The following is a 21,729-nucleotide window of genomic DNA, read 5'->3' as shown; positions in this document are numbered from 1 at the left end:
CAGCTATTCAGCATTCCCACTCGCATTTTCCTCAGGGAATGCATTTTCTAGTTTTAATTTTAATTTTATTCCGTACGTTTTTTGGCTCTGCGTAACTTCTGCATACTTTCAGCTATTGAGACCATTTAACTTTTAAAATGTTCGTCTCATTCAGCTAACGATGGGACTTCTTCAAGTTTTTTTGTACTATTTATACTTTTTAAAATATTAAGCTTTTAGACACTTTTTTTTAACATTGAAGTCAATGAGAACATCCTTTTTCCTGCTTCAAAACACACGTTCTGCCAAAAGTTTCAGCTCCTTCATACTTTCACTTACAGACACCAAACAAACTTTAAAGCGGTCACAAAATATTCAGCTATCCAAACATGACTTTTCAGATTGATATCTTTTACGGTTTTTGTGAAAACGCAATTTACGTTTAGCGATTTTTTCAGAAAATGGAATCGGTTATAATGTAACCCTATGGAAGGGATTTAGAGTGTGTCATGTGACCTTTACAGTGGAGATCTTTGAAAACAAAAATTATCTTTAAAAAAAGGGCGAACAAATTGCTCTCACGCCCACAAGATCTACTTGTCATACACAATTTATATATCAAAACGTAGGTATGCTTGTCTGGTTTCAGGCAATGTGATCAGTTTTGTGATACGTATTTTAGTTTTAGTTCCAGGAGCTTCTAAAGGACAAGAGCGACAAAACCACTCTCATTGACCGTCATGTTAAAAATTTTAAAAATTTTCCTGCAAAACACACAAAGACGCTCTTTTCTAAATCGCTGGCATGGCCACAATTTTAAGTTTATCAACATAAATTTCATATCGATGCGTTCACAAGGGCCGTGTCTTTCAAACGGTGAAGTCGCTGTATCGATCGCATGTACGGTTGTGGATTTATTACGTTTTGTTTGAAGGCGTAATTCATGTATTGGTCTGTGAATTAAAAGGCGTTTGTAATGGATTTTCTTTCCATAAATAGCTTTCTACCTCAGTGCAATATTCCTCTTCACTGACCTGGGGGAGGGGAAACCTCTTGAGGGGGGAGGGGCGACCAGGAAGTCAGCATACTCTCTACTTTGCAGATAGAGAAAGGAGCTGTGTGTCCTAAAGATAGTGTAGTGGTTATGGTGAATGGCTTTGGTGCGGGCTCAGCAATTCAGCATTCCCACTCGCATTTTCCTCAGGAAATGCATTTTTAGTGGGAATGCTTTAATAAGCATTCCCAGTATTGATATTCGTTTTTTATTAGTGGGAATGCTTTAATAAGCATTCCCAGTATTGATATTCGTTTTTTATTATTCTTCTTCTTAATTAGTGGGAATGCTTTCATAAGCATTCCCAGTATTGATATTCGTTTTTTATTAGTGGGAATGCTTTCATAAGCATTCCCAGTATTGATATTCGTTTTTTATTATTCTTAATTTTAATTTTAATTTTATTCCGTACGTTTTTTGGCTCTGCGTAACTTCTGCATACTTTCAGCTATTGAGACCATTTAACTTTTAAAATGTTCGTCTCATTCAGCTAACGATGGGACTTCTTCAAGTTTTTTTGTACTATTTATACTTTTTAAAATATTAAGCTTTTAGACACTTTTTTTTAACATTGAAGTCAATGAGAACATCCTTTTTCCTGCTTCAAAACACACGTTCTGCCAAAAGTTTCAGCTCCTTCATACTTTCACTTACAGACACCAAACAAACTTTAAAGCGGTCACAAAATATTCAGCTATCCAAACATGACTTTTCAGATTGATATCTTTTACGGTTTTTGTGAAAACGCAATTTACGTTTAGCGATTTTTTCAGAAAATGGAATCGGTTATAATGTAACCCTATGGAAGGGATTTAGAGTGTGTCATGTGACCTTTAGAGTGGAGATCTTTGAAAACAAAAATTATCTTTAAAAAAAGGGCGAACAAATTGCTCTCACGCCCACAAGATCTACTTGTCATACACAATTTATATATCAAAACGTAGGTATGCTTGTCTGGTTTCAGGCAATGTGATCAGTTTTGTGATACGTATTTTAGTTTTAGTTCCAGGAGCTTCTAAAGGACAAGAGCGACAAAACCACTCTCATTGACCGTCCATGTTAAAAAATTTTAAAATTTTCCTGCAAAACACACAAAGACGCTCTTTTCTAAATCGCTGGCATGGCCACAATTTTAAGTTTATCAACATAAATTTCATATCGATGCGTTCACAAGGGCCGTGTCTTTCAAACGGTGAAGTCGCTGTATCGATCGCATGTACGGTTGTGGATTTATTACGTTTTGTTTGGAGGCGTAATTAATGTATTGGTCTGTGAATTAAAAGGCGTTTGTAATGGAATTTCTTTCCATAAATAGCTTTCCTTACCTCAGTGCAATATTCCTCCTCACTGACCTGGGGGGAGGGGAAACCTCTTGAGGGGGGAGGGGCGACCAGGAAGTCAGCATACTCTCTACTTTGCAGATAGAGAAAGGAGCTGTGTGTCCTAAAGATAGTGTAGTGGTTATGGTGAATGGCTTTGGTGCGGGCTCAGCAATTCAGCATTCCCACTCGCATTTTCCTCAGGGAATGCATTTTCTAGTTCTTAATTTTAATTTTAATTTTATTCCGTACGTTTTTTGGCTCTGCGTAACTCCTGCATACTTTCAGCTATTGAGACCATTCAACTATTAAAATGTTCGTCTCGTTCAGCTAACGATGGGACTTCTTCAAGTTTTTTTGTACTATTTATACTTTTTAAAATATTAAGCTTTTAGACACTTTTTTTTAACATTGAAGTCAATGAGAACATGCTTTTTACCGCTTCAAAACACACGTTCTGCCAAAAGTTTCAGCTCCTTCATACTTTCACTTACAGACACCAAACAAACTTTAAAGCGGTCACAAAATATTCAGCTATCCAAACATGACTTTTTAGATTGATATCTTTTACGGTTTTTGTGAAAACGCAATTTACGTTTAGTGATATTTTATCGGTTATAATGTAATCCTATGGAGCAGGTTTAGAGTGTGTCATGTGACCTTTAGAGTGCAGATCATCCACAAAAAATATTATCTTTAAAAAAAGGGGGAACAAATTGCTCTCACGCCCACAAGATCTACTTGTCATACACAATTTATATATCAAAACGTAGGTATGCTTGTCTGGTTTCAGGCAATGTGATCAGTTTTGTGATACGTATTTTAGTTTTAGTTCCAGGAGCTTCTAAAGGACAAGAGTCATGTTAAAAAGTCTAAAAAATGTTTCTGCAAAACACACAAAGACGCTCTTTTCTAAATCGCTGACATGGCCACATTTTTGAGTTTATCAACATAAATTTCATATCGATGCGTTCACAAGGGCCGTGTCTTTCAAACGGTGAAGTCGCTGTATCGATCGCATGTACGGTTGTGGATTTATTACGTTTTGTTTGAAGGCTTCGATAACTGATTTTGTGTGTGGATGAAAGCGTTTCTAATGGTATTTTGATTCCCTAAATAGCTTTCTTTACCTCAGTGCAGTCCTCCTCCCCCACCTCATGTGGAGAAAGCCTCTTGAGGGGGAGGGGCGACCAGTCAAGTCAGGACACTCTCTATATTGCAGATAGAGAAAGGAGCTGTGTGATATTAGGCTTTATAAGTACTGAAGGAACACTGCTTGTATGTCCTAAAGATAGTGTAGTGGTTATGGTGAATGGCTTTTGTGCGGGCTCAGCAATTCAGCTATTCAGCATTCCCACTCGCATTTTCCTCAGGAAATGCATTGTCTAGTTTTAATTTTATTCCGTACGTTTTTTGGCTCTGCGTAACTTCTGCATACTTTCAGCTATTGAGACCATTTAACTTTTAAAATGTTCGTCTCGTTCAGCTAACGATGGGACTTCTTCAAGTTTTTTTGTACTATTTATACTTTTTAAAATATTAAGCTTTTAGACACTTTTTTTTAACATTGAAGTCAATGAGAACATCCTTTTTCCTGCTTCAAAACACACGTTCTGCCAAAAGTTTCAGCTCCTTCATACTTTCACTTACAGACACCAAACAAACTTTAAAGCGGTCACAAAATATTCAGCTATCCAAACATGACTTTTCAGATTGATATCTTTTACGGTTTTTGTGAAAACGCAATTTACGTTTAGCGATTTTTTCAGAAAATGGAATCGGTTATAATGTAACCCTATGGAAGGGATTTAGAGTGTGTCATGTGACCTTTAGAGTGGAGATCTTTGAAAACAAAAATTATCTTTAAAAAAAGGGCGAACAAATTGCTCTCACGCCCACAAGATCTACTTGTCATACACAATTTATATATCAAAACGTAGGTATGCTTGTCTGGTTTCAGGCAATGTGATCAGTTTTGTGATACGTATTTTAGTTTTAGTTCCAGGAGCTTCTAAAGGACAAGAGCGACAAAACCACTCTCATTGACCGTCCATGTTAAAAAATTTTAAAATTTTCCTGCAAAACACACAAAGACGCTCTTTTCTAAATCGCTGGCATGGCCACAATTTTAAGTTTATCAACATAAATTTCATATCGATGCGTTCACAAGGGCCGTGTCTTTCAAACGGTGAAGTCGCTGTATCGATCGCATGTACGGTTGTGGATTTATTACGTTTTGTTTGGAGGCGTAATTAATGTATTGGTCTGTGAATTAAAAGGCGTTTGTAATGGAATTTCTTTCCATAAATAGCTTTCTACCTCAGTGCAATATTCCTCCTCACTGACCTGGGGGAGGGGAAACCTCTTGAGGGGGGAGGGGCGACCAGGAAGTCAGCATACTCTCTACTTTGCAGATAGAGAAAGGAGCTGTGTGTCCTAAAGATAGTGTAGTGGTTATGGTGAATGGCTTTGGTGCGGGCTCAGCAATTCAGCATTCCCACTCGCATTTTCCTCAGGGAATGCATTTTCTAGTTCTTAATTTTAATTTTATTCCGTACGTTTTTTGGCTCTGCGTAACTTCTGCATACTTTCAGCTATTGAGACCATTTAACTTTTAAAATGTTCGTCTCATTCAGCTAACGATGGGACTTCTTCAAGTTTTTTTGTACTATTTATACTTTTTAAAATATTAAGCTTTTAGACACTTTTTTTTAACATTGAAGTCAATGAGAACATCCTTTTTCCTGCTTCAAAACACACGTTCTGCCAAAAGTTTCAGCTCCTTCATACTTTCACTTACAGACACCAAACAAACTTTAAAGCGGTCACAAAATATTCAGCTATCCAAACATGACTTTTCAGATTGATATCTTTTACGTTTTTTGTGAAAACGCAATTTACGTTTAGTGATTTTTTTATCGGTTATAATGTAATCCTATGGAGCAGGTTTAGAGTGTGTCATGTGACCTTTAGAGTGGAGATCATCCACCAAAAATATTATCTTTAAAAAAAGGGGGAACAAATTGCTCTCACGCCCACAAGATCTACTTGTCATACACAATTTATATATCAAAACGTAGGTATGCTTGTTTGGTTTCAGGCAATGTGATCAGTTTTGTGATACGTATTTTAGTTTTAGTTCCAGGAGCTTCTAAAGGACAAGAGCGACAAAACCACTCTCATTGACCGTCATGTTAAAAATTTTAAAAATTTTCCTGCAAAACACACAAAGACGCTCTTTTCTAAATCGCTGGCATGGCCACAATTTTAAGTTTATCAACATAAATTTCATATCGATGCGTTCACAAGGGCCGTGTCTTTCAAACGGTGAAGTCGCTGTATCGATCGCATGTACGGTTGTGAATTTATTACGTTTTGTTTGAAGGCGTAATTCATGTATTGGTCTGTGAATTAAAAAGCGTTTGTAATGGAATTTCTTTCCATAAATAGCTTTCTACCTCAGTGCAATATTCCTCCTCACTGACCTGGGGGGAGGGGGGGAAACCTCTTGAGGGGGGAGGGGCGACCAGGAAGTCAGCATACTCTCTACTTTGCAGATAGAGAAAGGAGCTGTGTGTCCTAAAGATAGTGTAGTGGTTATGGTGAATGGCTTTGGTGCAGGCTCAGCTATTCAGCATTCCCACTCGCATTTTCCTCAGGAAATGCATTTTCTAGTTGTTTATGATCTCCCTTTATAAGGAGGCTTGCACTTTTGATGGACATTAACCTTTCTTATAGTATTATTTATTACTATGTTTATTATCTCACCATTCACCTTTACATGAATTATTTCATTCACATATGATTGCTGGTTATTCAAAACAATTTTATTATCTTGACCAATTGGTTATTTAATTTATCTAATTGCTCAATTTTCCTAGCGCATCCGTTCCTTTTTCACATATTCACGTTATTGCAGGAATTCTTTGCAATCACTTGGACTGCAGCTCAGGTTATACATTATCTATATATACACTATTATTTAATTTAGGTTTGGCGCGAGATCTTACCCCCCAGACAAAGGAATATAGCTTCTGATGCTAACTACTAGTTGAAATAGAAAAGGCCAGGAGACTGGTGCTCCTGTTTTTTCGAGATGTATTTATTTCTACTGGTGCAAATGTCCTATGAACTTATGTAACTGGGATTTTTATCATATCTTTGTCATTTTGGCAAACATTCAGAAAAAAATTATTGAAATGGGGGAATATCAGCTGCAGAGAGGTCACAGGCAATACTAGTCTTTTACTCTCTGCTAGTTGTTTTTGGGCACAGCTTTCATAGTTCAGATTCTCTTTATCCGCTTGCTGACCACCTCACTTAGATATACGTCGGCAGAATGGCACAGGCAGGCAAAGCAACGCAGAGCGGCAATCAGTGACGTTTTACAGTAAGCCACGCCCCCTAACAGTTAGAATCACTCCCTAGGACACACTTAATTCTTTCAGCGCTCCCTACTGGTTAACCCCTTCCCTGCCAGTCACATTTACACAGTAATCAGTGCATTTGTATAGCACTGATCGCTGTATTAATGTATATGCTCCCAAAATATGTGTTCGCCCTAATGTCGCAGTCACGATAAAAATCACAGATCACTGCCATAACAAGTAAAAAAAAAATAATAATAAAAATGCCATAAAACTACCCCTATTTTGTAGACGCTATAGCTTTTGGGCAAATCAATATACGCTTATTGGGCTAGATTCAGGTAGGGGCACGCATAGTTACGGTGGCGCAGCGTATTGTATTTACGCTACGCCGACGCAACTTACAGGAGCTAGTGCAGTATTCACAAAGCACTTGCTCCGTAAGTTGCGGTGGCGTAGCGTAAATGGGGCCGCGTAAGCGCGCATAATTCAAATGTGGAAGGGGGGCCGTCCGTGTACATATCCCAGTGTGCATTGCTCCCAAGTACGGCGCAACAACGTGTTGGTTTCGACGTGAACGTAAATTACGTCCAGCCCTATTCGCGAACGACTTCCGCAAACGACGTAAAAAATTCAAATTTCGAAGCGGGAACGACGTCCATACTTAACATTGGCTGCGCCTCCTAATAGCAGGAACAACCTTACGCCAAAAAAAGCCTAACATAAACTACGTAAATAAATTGCGCCGGCCGTACGTACGTTTGTGAATTGGCGTATCTAGGTAATTTGCATATTCTACGCTGAAAACAACCGAATCGCCTCTAGCGGCCAACGTAATATTGCACACAATTATATGCCGCCGCATTCAAGTTACGTCGGCGGAGGAAGCCCATTTTTGGAGCGTATCTGCCTTTGAGCATCGGCGTAACGATACACCAGCGCAGATTTGAAATTACGGCGGCGTATCTGGAGATACGCCGCCGTAAATGCTACATGAATCTAGCCCATTGTGATTTTTTTTTGCCAAGAAAATGTAGACGAATACATATTGGCCTAAACTGAGCAAAAAATTTGCTTTTTTTAAAAAAAACATTGGGGATATTTATTATAGCAAAAAGTACAAAATATTGCTTTTTTTTTCAAAATTGTCACTCTATTTTTGTTTATAGCGCAAAAAATAAGAATCGCAGAGATGATAAAATACCACCAAAATAAAGCTCTATTTGTGGGGGAAAAACAGACATCAATTTTGTTTGGGAGCCACGTTGCACGACTGCTTAATTGTCAGTTAAAGCGACACAGTGCCGAATCGCAAAAATGGGCCCGGTCATTTGACAGCCAAATGGTCCGGGGCCAAAGTTGATAAAGCCAACAGCAACAGGGAACTACCATGCTCACATTTACTATATATGCACCTGTGCATGCAAAGTGCATTTGGATGTACTGATATCAATTGACATATGTGAATGCATTTTTGCATGCACTCACCATTTCCTGTGGGTTTAAAAATACGCACAGCCACACATTAAAGAAGGCACTGGACTCTGTTCTTTTAGCACACCCCAACATAGCGCATGTCATGTGTCTACAGGTGTTGTAGATATGTTAGGGTCAAATTTTTTTTTTTTTTTTTTAAACATGGTTGTGCATTGAAGACCATATATGAATAATGCACATAGTCTAAATCCTTGGTTTACTATAAATAAAATAGCCTATGTAATAGAGGATTTTTTGTTTATTTATTAACTAATGAAACACATGACAATAAGCTTAAAATGAATATATTTATTTGTATTGCAAATATTACATACTGATAAGGCATTCTGAATATATTACTACATTCAGGATTGCTTAAACTTCCTGTAGAACACTAAAATCCCAGGGCTATTATTAAGGTATTATAAAAAGTTGCATATTTGTGCAGAGTGTGGCTTAAAGTGCAATAGTTTAGGCGATTTTGTCACTCATGCCGCGTACACACGATCGATTCGTCTGATGAAAACGTTCTGATGGACCGTTTTCATCAGACGAACCTATCGTGTGTGGGCCCCATCGGTTTTTATCCACCAGTGAAAAAAATAGGAACTTGTTTTAAAATTATCTGATGGTTAAAATACCGATAGAAAAAAACGATCGTCTGTGGGCACGTCCATCGGTTAAAAATCCACGCATGCTCAGAATCAAGTCGACGCATGCTTGGAAGCATTGAACTTTTTTCTCAGCACGTCGTCGTGTTTTACATCACCGCGTTCTGACACGATCGTTTTTTTAACTGATGGTGTATAGGCAAGACTGATGAAAGTCAGATTTATCGGATATCTGATGAAAAAATCCATCAGACCGTTTTCATCGGATGAACCGATCGTGTGTACAGGGCATTACAGTGTAGGCAGATGTTTTGTGACATAGACAATCACAGAGTAATAGAAAAGTGCTAGAACGCTTACAAAATATGGGAACTGCACCGGAATACCTTCAGTAGTTTTATGATAGTTTGCTTGTAAATTATTGCAGGTTTTTGGAGCGAATACAAATACAACACTAACACACCAAAATAAGTATCCTTATTTTCAAAAAAAGTGCATTCTTTTCAGTTGAGCCCAATGAAAAAAAAAAATTGAACATGCTGCATTTTTAAACGTCATTTTAAACAATGAAGTTTTTCGGGTTGTAAAAAATTATCGTGTGTGGGCAAAAACGACGTAAAAAACCCGCGCATGCTCAGAAGCAAGTTATGAGATGGGAGCGCTCGTTTGGGTAAAACTACCGTTCATAATGGAGTAAGCACATTCATTACGCTGTAACAGACAAAAAAGTGCGAATCGTCTTTTACTAACACGGAATGAGCTAAAGCAGCCCAAAGGCGAATGGAACTTCCCCTTTATAGTGCCGTCGTACGTGTTGTACATCACCGCGCTTTGCTAGATCATTTTTTTTAAACAATGGTGTGTGGGCAACGTCGTTTTAATGATGGAGTTGGGAAAACGTTGTTTTTTGGACATGCTGAAAAACAACGTTTTCTTTCATGCTGAAAAATGATCGTGTGTACGCGGCATTAGATTAAACACACAAATCCCTGTTCTGACAGGGGAGGAAAGACAGATCGTGTGTTCCTACTAAGATTCTGTGTTCCTACCAAATCGGAACAGCGATCTGGCTCCTCCTCTAGTCAGAACTATCCCCTCACACCTAGGGAACACATTAACTCCTTGATCACCGCTAACCCCTTCCCATTTACACAGTAATCAGTGCATTTTTATAGCACTGATCACTGTATAAATGTCAGTGGTCCCAAAAAAGTGGCAAAAGTGTCCAATCTGTCCGCCGCAATGTCACATTCCTGCTAAAAATCGTAGAATGCTGCCATTACTAGTAAAAAAAAAATACATAATTCTATTCCCTATTTTGTAGACGCTATAACTTTTGCGCAAACCAATTAATATATGCTTATTGCGATTTTTTTTTTTACCAAAAATATGTAGAAGAATATGTATTGGCTTAAACTGATGAAGAAATTAGTATTTTTTTAAAAATTTTGGGGGGGATATTTATTATAGCAAAAATTAAAAGATAATTTATTTTTTTTTAAATTGTTGCTCTTTTTTTATTTATAGCGCAAAAACTAAAAACCACAGATATGAGTAAATACCACCAAAAGAAAGCTCAATTTGTGGGAAAAAAGGATGTCAATTTTGTTTGGGTACAACGTCGCACGACCGCGCAATTGTCAGTTAAAGCAACACAATGCCGTAACGCAAAAAATGGCCAATCAAGGAACAATACATGTCTTGTGTCTGTGTTGTGGTTCCAGACTCTATAAAGGCATGCAGATCCAATCATCCAAATTAAAAATGAACATATTTTTGTAACTGTGCTACTTAATATGCTTGGTACTGATCTTTGTACACAACCTCAAGCTGTTATTCAGTTGCTGATCTGGCGTTGGGATTTAAAGGGTACTCAAAGTTGTCACTTTACCCAGGCTCCATGCAGTATTAGAATAAGGAAAGGGATGGTCGGCACTCATGAAGGCATCCAAAATAGAATTCCTTTATTAAATACATGTACAGAGCTGTAAATGTGGAAGGTTGCAGCCAATGCAAAGAACAATGATTGTGCGCAAAGTTCAGATTGTTCTAAATTCTGCTAGTTTAGCAGGAACCAGACAAATTTCGGTCCATCTTTTGGCACGCGGGATGTACAACCAGCCTGTCAGTTTTTTTTATACTATAGCCGCCAGCAGTGACCATTGTATTCTGAGAGCGGGGAAACCCGCTGTTAGCAAAATCTATGACCAGCATAAGAGATGTTTCTGATTGTTTGCTATGAAAGTTTAGGCCCCGTACACACGACCGAGTTTCTCGGCAGAATTCAGCCAGAAACTCGATCAGAGCTGTATTCTGCCGAGAAACCCGGTCGTCTGTACTGTTTCGGCCGAGGAAACCGACGAGGATCTCGTCGGACCAAATAGAGAACATGTTCTCTATTTCCTCGTTAGGCCCCGTACACACGTCCGAGAAATTCGACAAGCAAAACACATCGTTTTGTTCGTCGAGTTCCTTGTGAAGCCGCCGAGGATCTCGGCGAGCCAAGTTTCCCCGTTGACTAACGAGGAAATAGAGAACATGTTCTCTATTTGGCCCGACGAGATCCTTGTCGGTTTCCTCGGCCGAAAGTGTACACACGGCCGGGTTTCTCGGCAGAATACGGCTCCGATCGAGTTTCTGGCTGAATTCTGCCGAGAAACTCGGTCGTGTGTACGGGGCCTTAGTCAATGAGGAAACTTGGCTCGCCGAGATCCTCGGTGGCTTCACAAGGAACTCGACGAGCAAAACGATGTGTTTTGCTTGTTGAGTTTCTCGGACGTGTGTACGGGGCCTTAAGGCCCCGTACACACGACCGAGGAACTCGACGTGCCAAACACATCGAGTTCCTCGTCGAGTTCAGTGTGGAAGCCGCCGAGGAGCTCGGCGGGCCGACTTTCCTCATTGAACAACGAGGAAATAGAGAACATGTTCTCTTTTCGGCCCGACGAGTTCCTCGACGGGTTCCTCGCTGAAAAGTGTACACACGACCGAGTTTCTCGCCAGAATCCAGCTCCGACCGAGTTTCTGGCTGAATTCTGCCGAGAAACTCGGTCGTGTGTACGGGGCCTTAGTCAATGAGGAAACTTGGCTCACCGAGATCCTCGGTGGCTTCACAAGGAACTCGACGAGCAAAACGATGTGTTTTGCTTGTCGAGTTTCTCGGACGTGTGTACGTGGCCTTAGACTTTGCACATCTTGATTGTTATTAGCGCTGTCCAATAACTACACCTGAATGTGCCCAAATAACACAATTGCTATTTTGTTAATTTAGTTTTAGGTAGTTATATACTCAATCCATTTTGTCAGTGCTCTGTTTATGAATTCTGTCCACCTGTAGATTATTTAAGCTTGTGTTTCGCTTCTTGAAATATAAGTAATCAGGAACAGATAGTCCTAAAGTTCCCTCATACCGAGCTGTAAAATCTTCTTCTTCCTCTTTGTGGTGGTGGTGACTTGTCTTTTCTGCATCTCTCTCTATATGGAGATTGTACTTCTCTTTATTACATTTCACCTTCATTACATTATGATGTTCCTCAAATCCATGTTCTGATTCACAGTGAACATCCTGCTCGTGTATTGTCGAAATGCTGGACCGGTCTTCTTCCTCCTCTTCTTGGAAATAATTACCCTTTATCCCCTCCCCATCTAAACTGCGACTTAATTCTTTAACCCTTCGCTTTCTAGACAAATCAAAAGGCTCCTTCTGTTCCAGACTCCGCAAGACAATTGAGTGGGAGAGGCCCGCTCTTCCTCTGCTCAGACCTAGGGGTAGAAGAAACTGAGATCAAGCCAAGTTTTATGGTGGGCCTGTTTCTATATGGCATTGGAATTCATTCCAGAAATATACAGAGGTTGCAAGTAGACACTGACACTTTCACCATTTCTCATTGACATGTTAGAAATACAAAAATGTCCTTTCTACTCATGTATATCACAGAGCAGAAAGATAAGAAAGATGTCAATGAAGAAACCTGAATAAAGAAAATTACTTTGAGCTGGCAGGAAGACAACACAGCCCATACAGTAATTTAAAAAAAAGTTCATCTATTCGAGTCACACTGATGCGGTGCAAATTCGCTGAGAATTCTATGCGGATTCCGCACCACATCCAAATCGCACCCCACTCATGCAAACCACTGCGGATGTGTATGTTAAGGTAACATCACCACAAAATTGGTTCGCAAAACGTGGACCTATGCTATCCAATTCTGGTGTGAACAAAAAAATTGTTGGTGTGTTTTGAGTCATACAGAATAATGTATAAAATCTCACTGCTGAAAAATCGCATGTGATTTTAACAAGAATGTAGTGCAATTTCAGTCCAAATCACATGCAGTTCCTGCACCGCATCAGTGTGAACCGGGCCTAAACCTCAAAACATTTTCGGCATGCCCCTCTTTGGAAGAATATGAATTTTTTATACTCACCACCTCACATGTCCATATGTTTTTTTTAAATGAATCATACTTCTAGTTTAAACATAGCTCCCAACTGTCCCTGATTTTGAGCAATGTCCCTCTGTCCCTCATTCCTGTTCATTTGTCCCTCACTTTGGTCTGATCTTTAGAGTTGTATATAAAATGCACTTTTCATCTATTAAAAAATGTTTTCCAGCCCTAAACATGTCATTTGATTTCTAAATTGTTGCATTTGTAAATTCTAAAAGCCAATATAAAGGTATAGTAGTGGTAAAACGAGCACTTGTGGGTTTAACCAATCTTGTTTTTTTTGTAAAAATTCTCCTTTAAGGGGGCATGGCAAGGGGTGTGTCCTATGCCTGCATAACTTTACTGATAGGTGTGCCTCATTCCCATCTCAAAAAGTTGGGAGGTATGGTTTAAATGGTGCATTAACTAATTATGAGTAATTTGAGGGAAATTAATAGATATGAGCATCAGGGGGGTCTGGGCTGGGAGGCTAAAATGCAATTGCTCCCCTAGACCAGTACTAGTAAGATACCATGGGCCAGATTCACAAAAGAGATACGACGTCGTATCTCCTGATACGCCGTCGTATCTCTGTTTTAGGGCCGTTCTAACTATGCGACTGATTCATAGAATCAGTTGCGCATAGCTAGCCCTAAGATCCGACAGGTGTAATTAAATTACACCGTCGGATCCTAGGATGCAATACTTCGGTCGCCGCTGGGGGGAGTTTGCGTCGTAAACCAGCGTCGGGTATGCAAATTAGCAGTTACGGCGATCCACGAAGGTTTTTCCCGTTGTTACGTCGTCGCAAGTTTTAGATTCCCGTCGCAAAGATAGGGGTACTTTAACATGGTGTAAAATTACTCTACCATGTTAAAGTATGCTCGTCTTACCCGCGTTGCTTTTGAATTTTTTTGTTTTCCCGGCTTAAGTACGTTACACACGTCGCGATTCTCAACACGTCGGCGCATCGTAATTTCGCGCAAAGCACGTCGGGAAATTTGCGAACGGAGCATGCGCAGTACGTCCGGCGCGGGAGCGCGCCTAATTTAAATGGTATCCGCCCCATTTGAATTGGGCCGCCTTGTGCCGGACGTGTTTACGATACACCGCCGCAAGTTTCCAGGTAAGTGCTTTGTGGATCCGGCACTTAGACTGAAAACTTGCGGCGGTGTAACGTAAACGGGTTGCGTTACGCTGCGCCGCAGGTACGAGAATCTGGCCCCATATGTCTGGCTGGTGTCCCTGAGTGGAGATACTTCACCATTCAGACATTAATTACAATAATATCTGTAGTTGGTTACACATATCAGACATCATTTAGCTACCTACTCCTTATTCAGACCTGCTGAGAGCAGAAAAAGAAGATGTTGCTGGAGAATATGAAAAATGAACTATGTCCCTTAGGAACACTCATTTTTTATCATCCCACCAATCACTTTTAGAACCATTGGAAATGTGGTGTGGTATACTTTCTGTCCCTACAATAACTGGTTGGTTTTGCCAAGGGGCAAGGATAAAACGGAGTTGCAGAGGCTTGGATCTTTAGCATCTGGCTGATCCATTTTAAATTCTCGACCAGGAATGTCTGCAGATGTCATAAGGAGCTCCCCTTCTATCTGTATATGTGTGACTATGACACCCTCTGCAAAGATATGAAAAAATATCAGCTGCACTCCAAACTTACTGTAGCTCCTCTTGTTGTATTTTGTGACTACACACATCTCCACCCGAAAACCAACCTTCCATGATGCATTTCACCACTCCTGGCTTACTTACAAGGATACAGCACACTTCCCTATTCTTTTAAGCAAGCCAGAAGTGGTGAAATGCACTAAGGAAGGTTGGTTTTCAGGGGGAAAAATGTTTCATGCAGTCACTTTGAAGAGTGTGGCTGATAATTTTTCCTATCTTTGATGGCGCATGGAGATGATGAGCTATTGTAGCCACCACCTAGATTGTCCATGTATGATAGGAGGAGCTAGTGTTATGTGGCGCTATTGAGTTGGGTGCATTCTTATAATACCCCAGAATACATTTTGCTCTAAATACTTGAAGAAAGACTATTTCTTTGATATGTTTTATAGCAAAAATAAGGAAAGCTGTTTTAGGGGGGTTTTTATGAAATACCACCAAAAGAAAGCTCTAGGGGCTCTTTCCCCTAGAAAGCTCTAGGGGAAAGCGCTAGGGATCCACGCATTGTTAAGGCGGCGCAGCGTATCGTATTTACGCTACGCCGCCGTAGGTCAGAGAGGCAAGTGCTGTATTCACAAAGCACTTGCCTCCTAAGTTACGGCGGCGTAGCGTAAATGGGGCCGGCGTAAGCGTGCCTAATTCAAATGAGCATGAGGGGGCGTGTTTTATGTTAATTATTGGTGACCCGACGTGATTGATGTTTTTCCCGAACGGCGCATGCGCCGTCCGTGGAATTTACCAGTGTGCATTGCTCCAAAGTACACCGCAATGACGTCATTGGTTTCGACGTGAACGTAAATTACGTCCAGCCCCATTCACGGACGAGTTACGCAAACGACGTAAAATTTTCAAATTTCGACGCGGGAATGACGGCCATACTTAACATTGGCAACGCTACCTAGGGGGCAGCTTTATGTTTACGCAGCGTATCTCTTACGGAAACGGTGTATCTTTACTGCGACGGGCAAGCGTACGTTCGTGAATCGGCGTATCTAGTCGTTTACAAACTCTACGCCGAAAACGACGGAAGCACCACCTAGCGGCCAGCGGAAAAATTACACCCTAAGATACGACGGCGCAGGCTAGGTTTAAGTGTATCTCAGTTTGAGCATACACTTAAACTTACGACGGGCTTAGATTCCGAGTTACGTCGGCGTATCTACTGATACGCCGGCGTAACTCTTTATGAATCCGGCCCTATCTGTCTAAAAAAATATATATGACATTTATTTGGGTACAGGAAACTATCAGTAAACTATCACAGCATTGAAGATTAAAAAAAGGCCTACAATAAAGGGGGGTAACATGCTGGTATTGGGGTAGTTAAGAAACACTGAACTACATTAAACATTAAATGGAGACCTTTTCATTTTTTTCCATCCAGTTCAACCTTTATTTTTTTCCCCAACTGCTTTTATTGTCTTATTACTGCAAATAACCACTGATCATATCATATCTAGTAAAATCCAAAGACAAGATGATTATTGGTGTGTGATCTCACCTCTAGCGTGATATCCTCTTTCGGTGACACCATGTTTGACCTTCATATGCCGGGTGAGGTTTCCTTTCAGAGTAAATTTGCTGGGGCAGTAGAGACACTTGAAGGGCTTGCTGTCTGAATGAAGGTGCATGTGGCCCATTAAGTTGTGCATTCGGTTAAACTCCTTTCCACACAGCTGTGAAAACATTATAAGCATTATGAAACGTCATACTGAAGAAAAACGTTACACATAAATGAACACCTGTAAAGCAGTCCTAATTATCAGTACAACTGCACAAATGGGAACATTATTCAAAGAACACAAGAAATAACACAAATTTCTGAAAATGAAATTATTTTCCAAAGATTCCAACTGTAGATAGTCTATTGGATGTAGAAGCAAAGATGGATTTGACATGCAATCATATGAGACAAACAAAATAATCAATAAATGTAAAAACAGTATTGGTTGTGCATCTATGATCATTTTATCACTATTAAGATTTTGAATTTGCAGATTTTTTACTAAACTGAAACATGAGCTTTTGTTTATTCACATTGCATCTGCATTGTATGTTAATGACATTGCCTGATCTATATTTATCCTGTAATGTAATTTCTTTGTTGAATAAAGCACTTTCAATGTTAAAAAAAAAACCTGAAACATGAGCAATTTATACATAGAATCCTGATCAGGGTTTTAAAGTCACAATGCTGCACAGCTGCTTAGTGGTTAGCACTCCTGCCTTGTGGCACTAGGGTTCTTATGTGGAATCCCAATCAGGACACTTCCTGCGTGGAGTTTGAAAGTTCTCCCAGTGCTTGCATAGGTTTTCTCCCACACTTCAAAGACATGCAGTTATTTGACTCATTTCTTGACACAGCAAGTGACAATAGGCAACGTATGGCAGGTGACGTGGCCATTGACAATCCGCACCTTGTAGCAGGGAAGTGACACAGCAAGTGACAATCCGGAACTTGTGGCAGGTGACATGGCAAGTGACAATCCGCAATGTGTGGCAGGTGATGTGGCAAGTGACGATCCACAACGTATGGTAGGTGACGTGGAAAGTGACAATCCGCAGAGTGTGGCAGGTGACATGGCAAGTGACAATCCGCAACTTGTGACAAGGGACAATCCGCAACTTGTGACAAGGGACAATCCGCAACTTGTGGCAACTTGTGGCAGGTCACGTGGCAAGAAGGGGTGGACTGACAACTCATGGGACCCCGGGCAATAGAAGATTAGGGCTTCCCCGGGCAATAGAGGATTATGGGGCCCACGGGCAATAGGAGATTATGGGGCCACACAGTATACACACATAGTATACATACACGGTATACACACACATATAGTATATATCTGAGTATACACACACAGTATACACACATATAGTATACATTTACAGTTTACACACACACATACATAGTATACATACACAGTATACACACACACATATATAGTATACACACACAATATACACACACAGTATACATACACCGTATACACACACACATATATTATACATACACAGTATGCAGACACACAGTATACACACACACATATAGTACACATACACAGTATATACATACACACACACATATAGTATACATACACAGTATATACACACACACACAGTAGACACACAGTATACATACACACACTGAAAAGGTACTGGAGAGGCGGGGAAGCTATAATCTTGGGATTTTTTTTTAAACACAGATTTTTACATACTGTCCCTGGTTTTATTGAGGCTGGCAACCCTGATGGGGCCCCCTAGTGGCATGGGGCCCTCGGGCAGTGCCCGACTGCCCAAATGGTCAGTCCGCCCCTGGTGGCAAGTGACAATCTGCTTCTGGTGGCAGGTGACGTGGCAAGTGACAATCCGCAACTTGTGGCAGGTGACTCAGGGCTCCCAATGATTCTACATTAAGTTGAGTTGAACTATTTTATTTTCCAATGTAATGATAGAAATAATGCGCTTCAATCATCCTGACACCATAACAACCATGGTGCCCTGATGATTAAAGCGCCAACACCAGCCATTTCCCCAATAAATTGCCTGCAAAAAAACCTGAATAGGTAGGTATAGACAGCTTTCCCTTACAGGGTAGTTATTATAAGCTTGGGATAAAGGTGGGAGCAGGTTTGAGTTTAAATAGTATTTGACTGGACTTCAACTTTAATAACCCAGAACTCCCACACAAGGAGAGAATTGTTGGAACAACATATATGCAAATATTTGTCCAAGATTACTTATACTTAGGTGAGGAAGCCAGGATTGGGAGCCCCAGCTAACCTGAAATGCCAACCACTGTTGTGAGTATTGTATATGCTGGCCCTACATAATTTATTTTCTTTTGTTCAACCGGTGGATTTCACATAAGAACATGTATTGAATTCCCCATCCACACATTTGAGGTGGGTGGGGGAATTTCTCCTGCTGAGCTATTGTATTCTGGCAGTGGGGAGGCTTCCCCGCTGTCAGAATACACTCATCAGCACCACCGGCTATAACCAGCGGCACTGATCGAGCGAACATTTTCCACCGGGCTGGTTGTATAGAAGTCAATCGAGGGACCAATATCTGTACAACCAACTTGCCCCTAGGTAGATTTTCTCCACTGCAGGTGGCGTTCAATGGAAGCAGCTCTGCAGCTGGAGAGGAATTCGGGATGAATCTGGTTCTACTATGGTTTTCTGGGTCACTGGGGAAGTGATCAGGTTGGATGATGTTACCCCAGGTGACATTGGCAACCATCTTAAGTCAGGCAGAGCCGATTCAAGGCCCTGTCTCCCGGGTTTGGTGCACTTTTGTGAGTGGGTAGTGCAGGGAAAGGTACCCCATCTGATAGGGACAGCACTAGCGTTAGGTAAAGGTTCCTGACAAGGAGGGAAACCATAGGGTCGCATCTCTTCTGGGCATCTTGCCGATCGGGCACGTAATGGCCGGGCCAAATTAAGCCCTCTCTACAGATGCTGTCATTTCAGCTGGGACCTTCTCTGTTTATGTTGCTGTAAACATGAGTGGACCTAGTTGGGCTGTCTTACAACCAGGTTTGTTGTGAACTGTTGCTGCATTGCTTCAATACAAGTTTATTATTGCACCTGACTGTGTGAATTATTGCAGCTGCGCCATGCTGCACCACCCCACCTACATGTTGACCTCTTTCCTAGCCCTGACTCTCAAGAGCCCTTTTCCTACTGTGTGTAGGACAAGGGCTCTTGGGAAATGTGGTTCTAAGGTGCATGACTATATCAATAGAAAATGAGCTCCTGGTAGCTGTCCTTGGTAATTATGTCACAGGGAGTAGTGAAAGATTTTTCTCACTACCAGAATCAAGGTAAAATCAATTTGTATAATGCCAGGACATGCTCTAGAGCAGCGGTCATCAACCCTGTCCTCAGGGCCCACTAACAGGCCAGATTTTATGTATTAGCTTGGGGAGATGCAGACTAGAATACTGCAATCACTGAGCAGCAAATGATATCACCTGTGATGTATTTCAATTACCTTACAAACCTGGCCTGTTAGTGGGCCCTGAGGAACGGGTTGATGACCACTGCTCTAGAGGACACGGGGCAGGTCAGGGGGTTAATTGGTGTAATGCCTAAACATCCAATTTAAGTGCCAGTTTTATGGGCAATTCACTCTTTCAAAGGCATTTCTCAATTGAAAATACAGTTAATGGTCTGGCCAAAGCTAAGGTTTTTTTTTTTTGTAAAATATTTATTTTCATTTTTCAAAAAGGTATTGACAGTTGTACAATGCGGCATTATCAATCAGACAGAAAGCCAATACAAAATAATAACAATAACCAGAGTAGGGGGTAACGGTAAAGGAGGGGAGGGATCTGGGATAGTGGGCAAGAGGGAGGGAGAAGGGAAGGGGAAGAGAAGGGACTCTAAGGGAGAGTGCATCTGGTCCGAGCTCAGGCAAACATTAAACCGGGAGAAATAGCCCGCCATAAAGCAGGGACAGGAGGACCCACCGCCCGCCCGAGACATTCGATCCTCATGGGCAGGTCTCCCCCAAAATAACGGGGGAGGGTGTGTATCCTCGTGTCTCCTCCCCCCCCCCCAGGCAACAAGGTGGCTCCCTTTACTTCATGCCAATTATAACAGACCTGAGATAACGGGACTAGTCAAACAGGTTGGGGGTTGCATCGATGGTCCCAATAGTAAACAAATATTTATGCATTAAACAGTTGGGAGGGGGGAAAGGGGCAGGGAATAGAGGAACAGAGTGAAAGTCAGAAAAAAGGGACAGAAAGAGTGGAGAGAAGAGAACTGAGAAGACAGATGGACCAGCACTCACCATACTCGCTGACTTAAAGGACCCCCATTAACCTGGGGTCTCAGGAGACAGACTGACGATGCGCCCGGACAAGTTCCCCAAAGGAGGGGTCAGCCAACACAAGTAGAGCCTCATCCAGACTGGAGGAGAGCAAAGCCGTGTCATGTACGTGGGCCTTCCACTCTGCCCAGATGACCTCGAATTTTTCATGGGTGTCCCTGCAAGTGGCCAGCCAATCCTCCGCTTCCATGATCTCCCTCACCTTCCCCAACCAGTCTTGCTCACTGGGAATGTGTGAGCTTTTCCAATGAATCGGGATAAGTCGTTTTGCCGCATTGAGGAGGTGGGGGAGAGCACTACGTTTATACCGTGACAGGGAGATGGAGGGGACATGGAGCAGGAAATGTTTGGGTTGGGCCGGGATATCCATGCCCAGGCCCTCAGACACATGTTTGGCAACCATATCCCAGAACTGGCGAAGCACCGGGCACTCCCACCAAATATGGAGGAGTGTGCCCCTCTGTCCACACCCCCTCCAGCACCTATCAGATACATTAGGGAAGACTCTAGCCAATGAGGCCGGCACCCTGTACCAACGCGTCAGTAACTTATAATTATTTTCTTGGGTTTTGGCATCAACTGAGCTCTTGTGAGTCAGGCGGTATAGGTGGTAAAGTTGGTCATCCGTAAGGTCAGTCTGTAGGTCCCTCTCCCATTCTCTAACAAAGTAAGGACGGGGATTAGGAGAAGCGTCCTCCAACAGCCGGTATAGTACCGAGATCAAATGGGGCTCTGGATCTTCAGACGCCCAAAGACGCTCAAACTCTGTCAGGCTGGTTCTGATCTGCTAAGGTTTTTTTTAGCGTGTGATACCACAGATGCATTAGTATTAGTGAAACTGTTCATAACATTGATGCTTTTTGCTCTGAGAAGCTTAAATTCTGCATTTGTAATCACTGTTATATTTTTCATGTTTTTCATTTAAAGCTAACATTTTCTTGGCTATGGATGACAAGACACCCT

The 21,729-nt window shown here is 41.3% G+C and overlaps 1 protein-coding gene across 2 annotated transcripts in view; it reads right to left on the bottom strand.

The window, feature by feature from the left end:
* Positions 1-11,959: 11,959 nt before the first annotated feature.
* The window catches only part of ZNF366 (zinc finger protein 366), a 30,123-nt gene continuing 20,353 nt past the window's right edge, over positions 11,960-21,729 (bottom strand). For both annotated transcript variants that reach the window (XM_040341461.1, XM_040341462.1), the window contains 2 exons: positions 16,430-16,604; positions 11,960-12,568 (listed from right to left, as the gene is read on the bottom strand). In XM_040341461.1, coding sequence (XP_040197395.1) covers positions 12,096-12,568; positions 16,430-16,604 — 648 coding nt within the window. In that variant the 3' untranslated portion in view covers positions 11,960-12,095. The remainder of the gene's footprint in view (positions 12,569-16,429; positions 16,605-21,729) is intronic.

The sequence above is a fragment of the Rana temporaria genome, chromosome 1 (assembly GCF_905171775.1).
Source record: "Rana temporaria chromosome 1, aRanTem1.1, whole genome shotgun sequence".
NCBI lineage: Eukaryota > Metazoa > Chordata > Amphibia > Anura > Ranidae > Rana > Rana temporaria.
The sequence above is the reverse complement of the archived record's forward strand: the minus strand, read 5'-3'. Positions and strand labels throughout refer to the sequence as shown.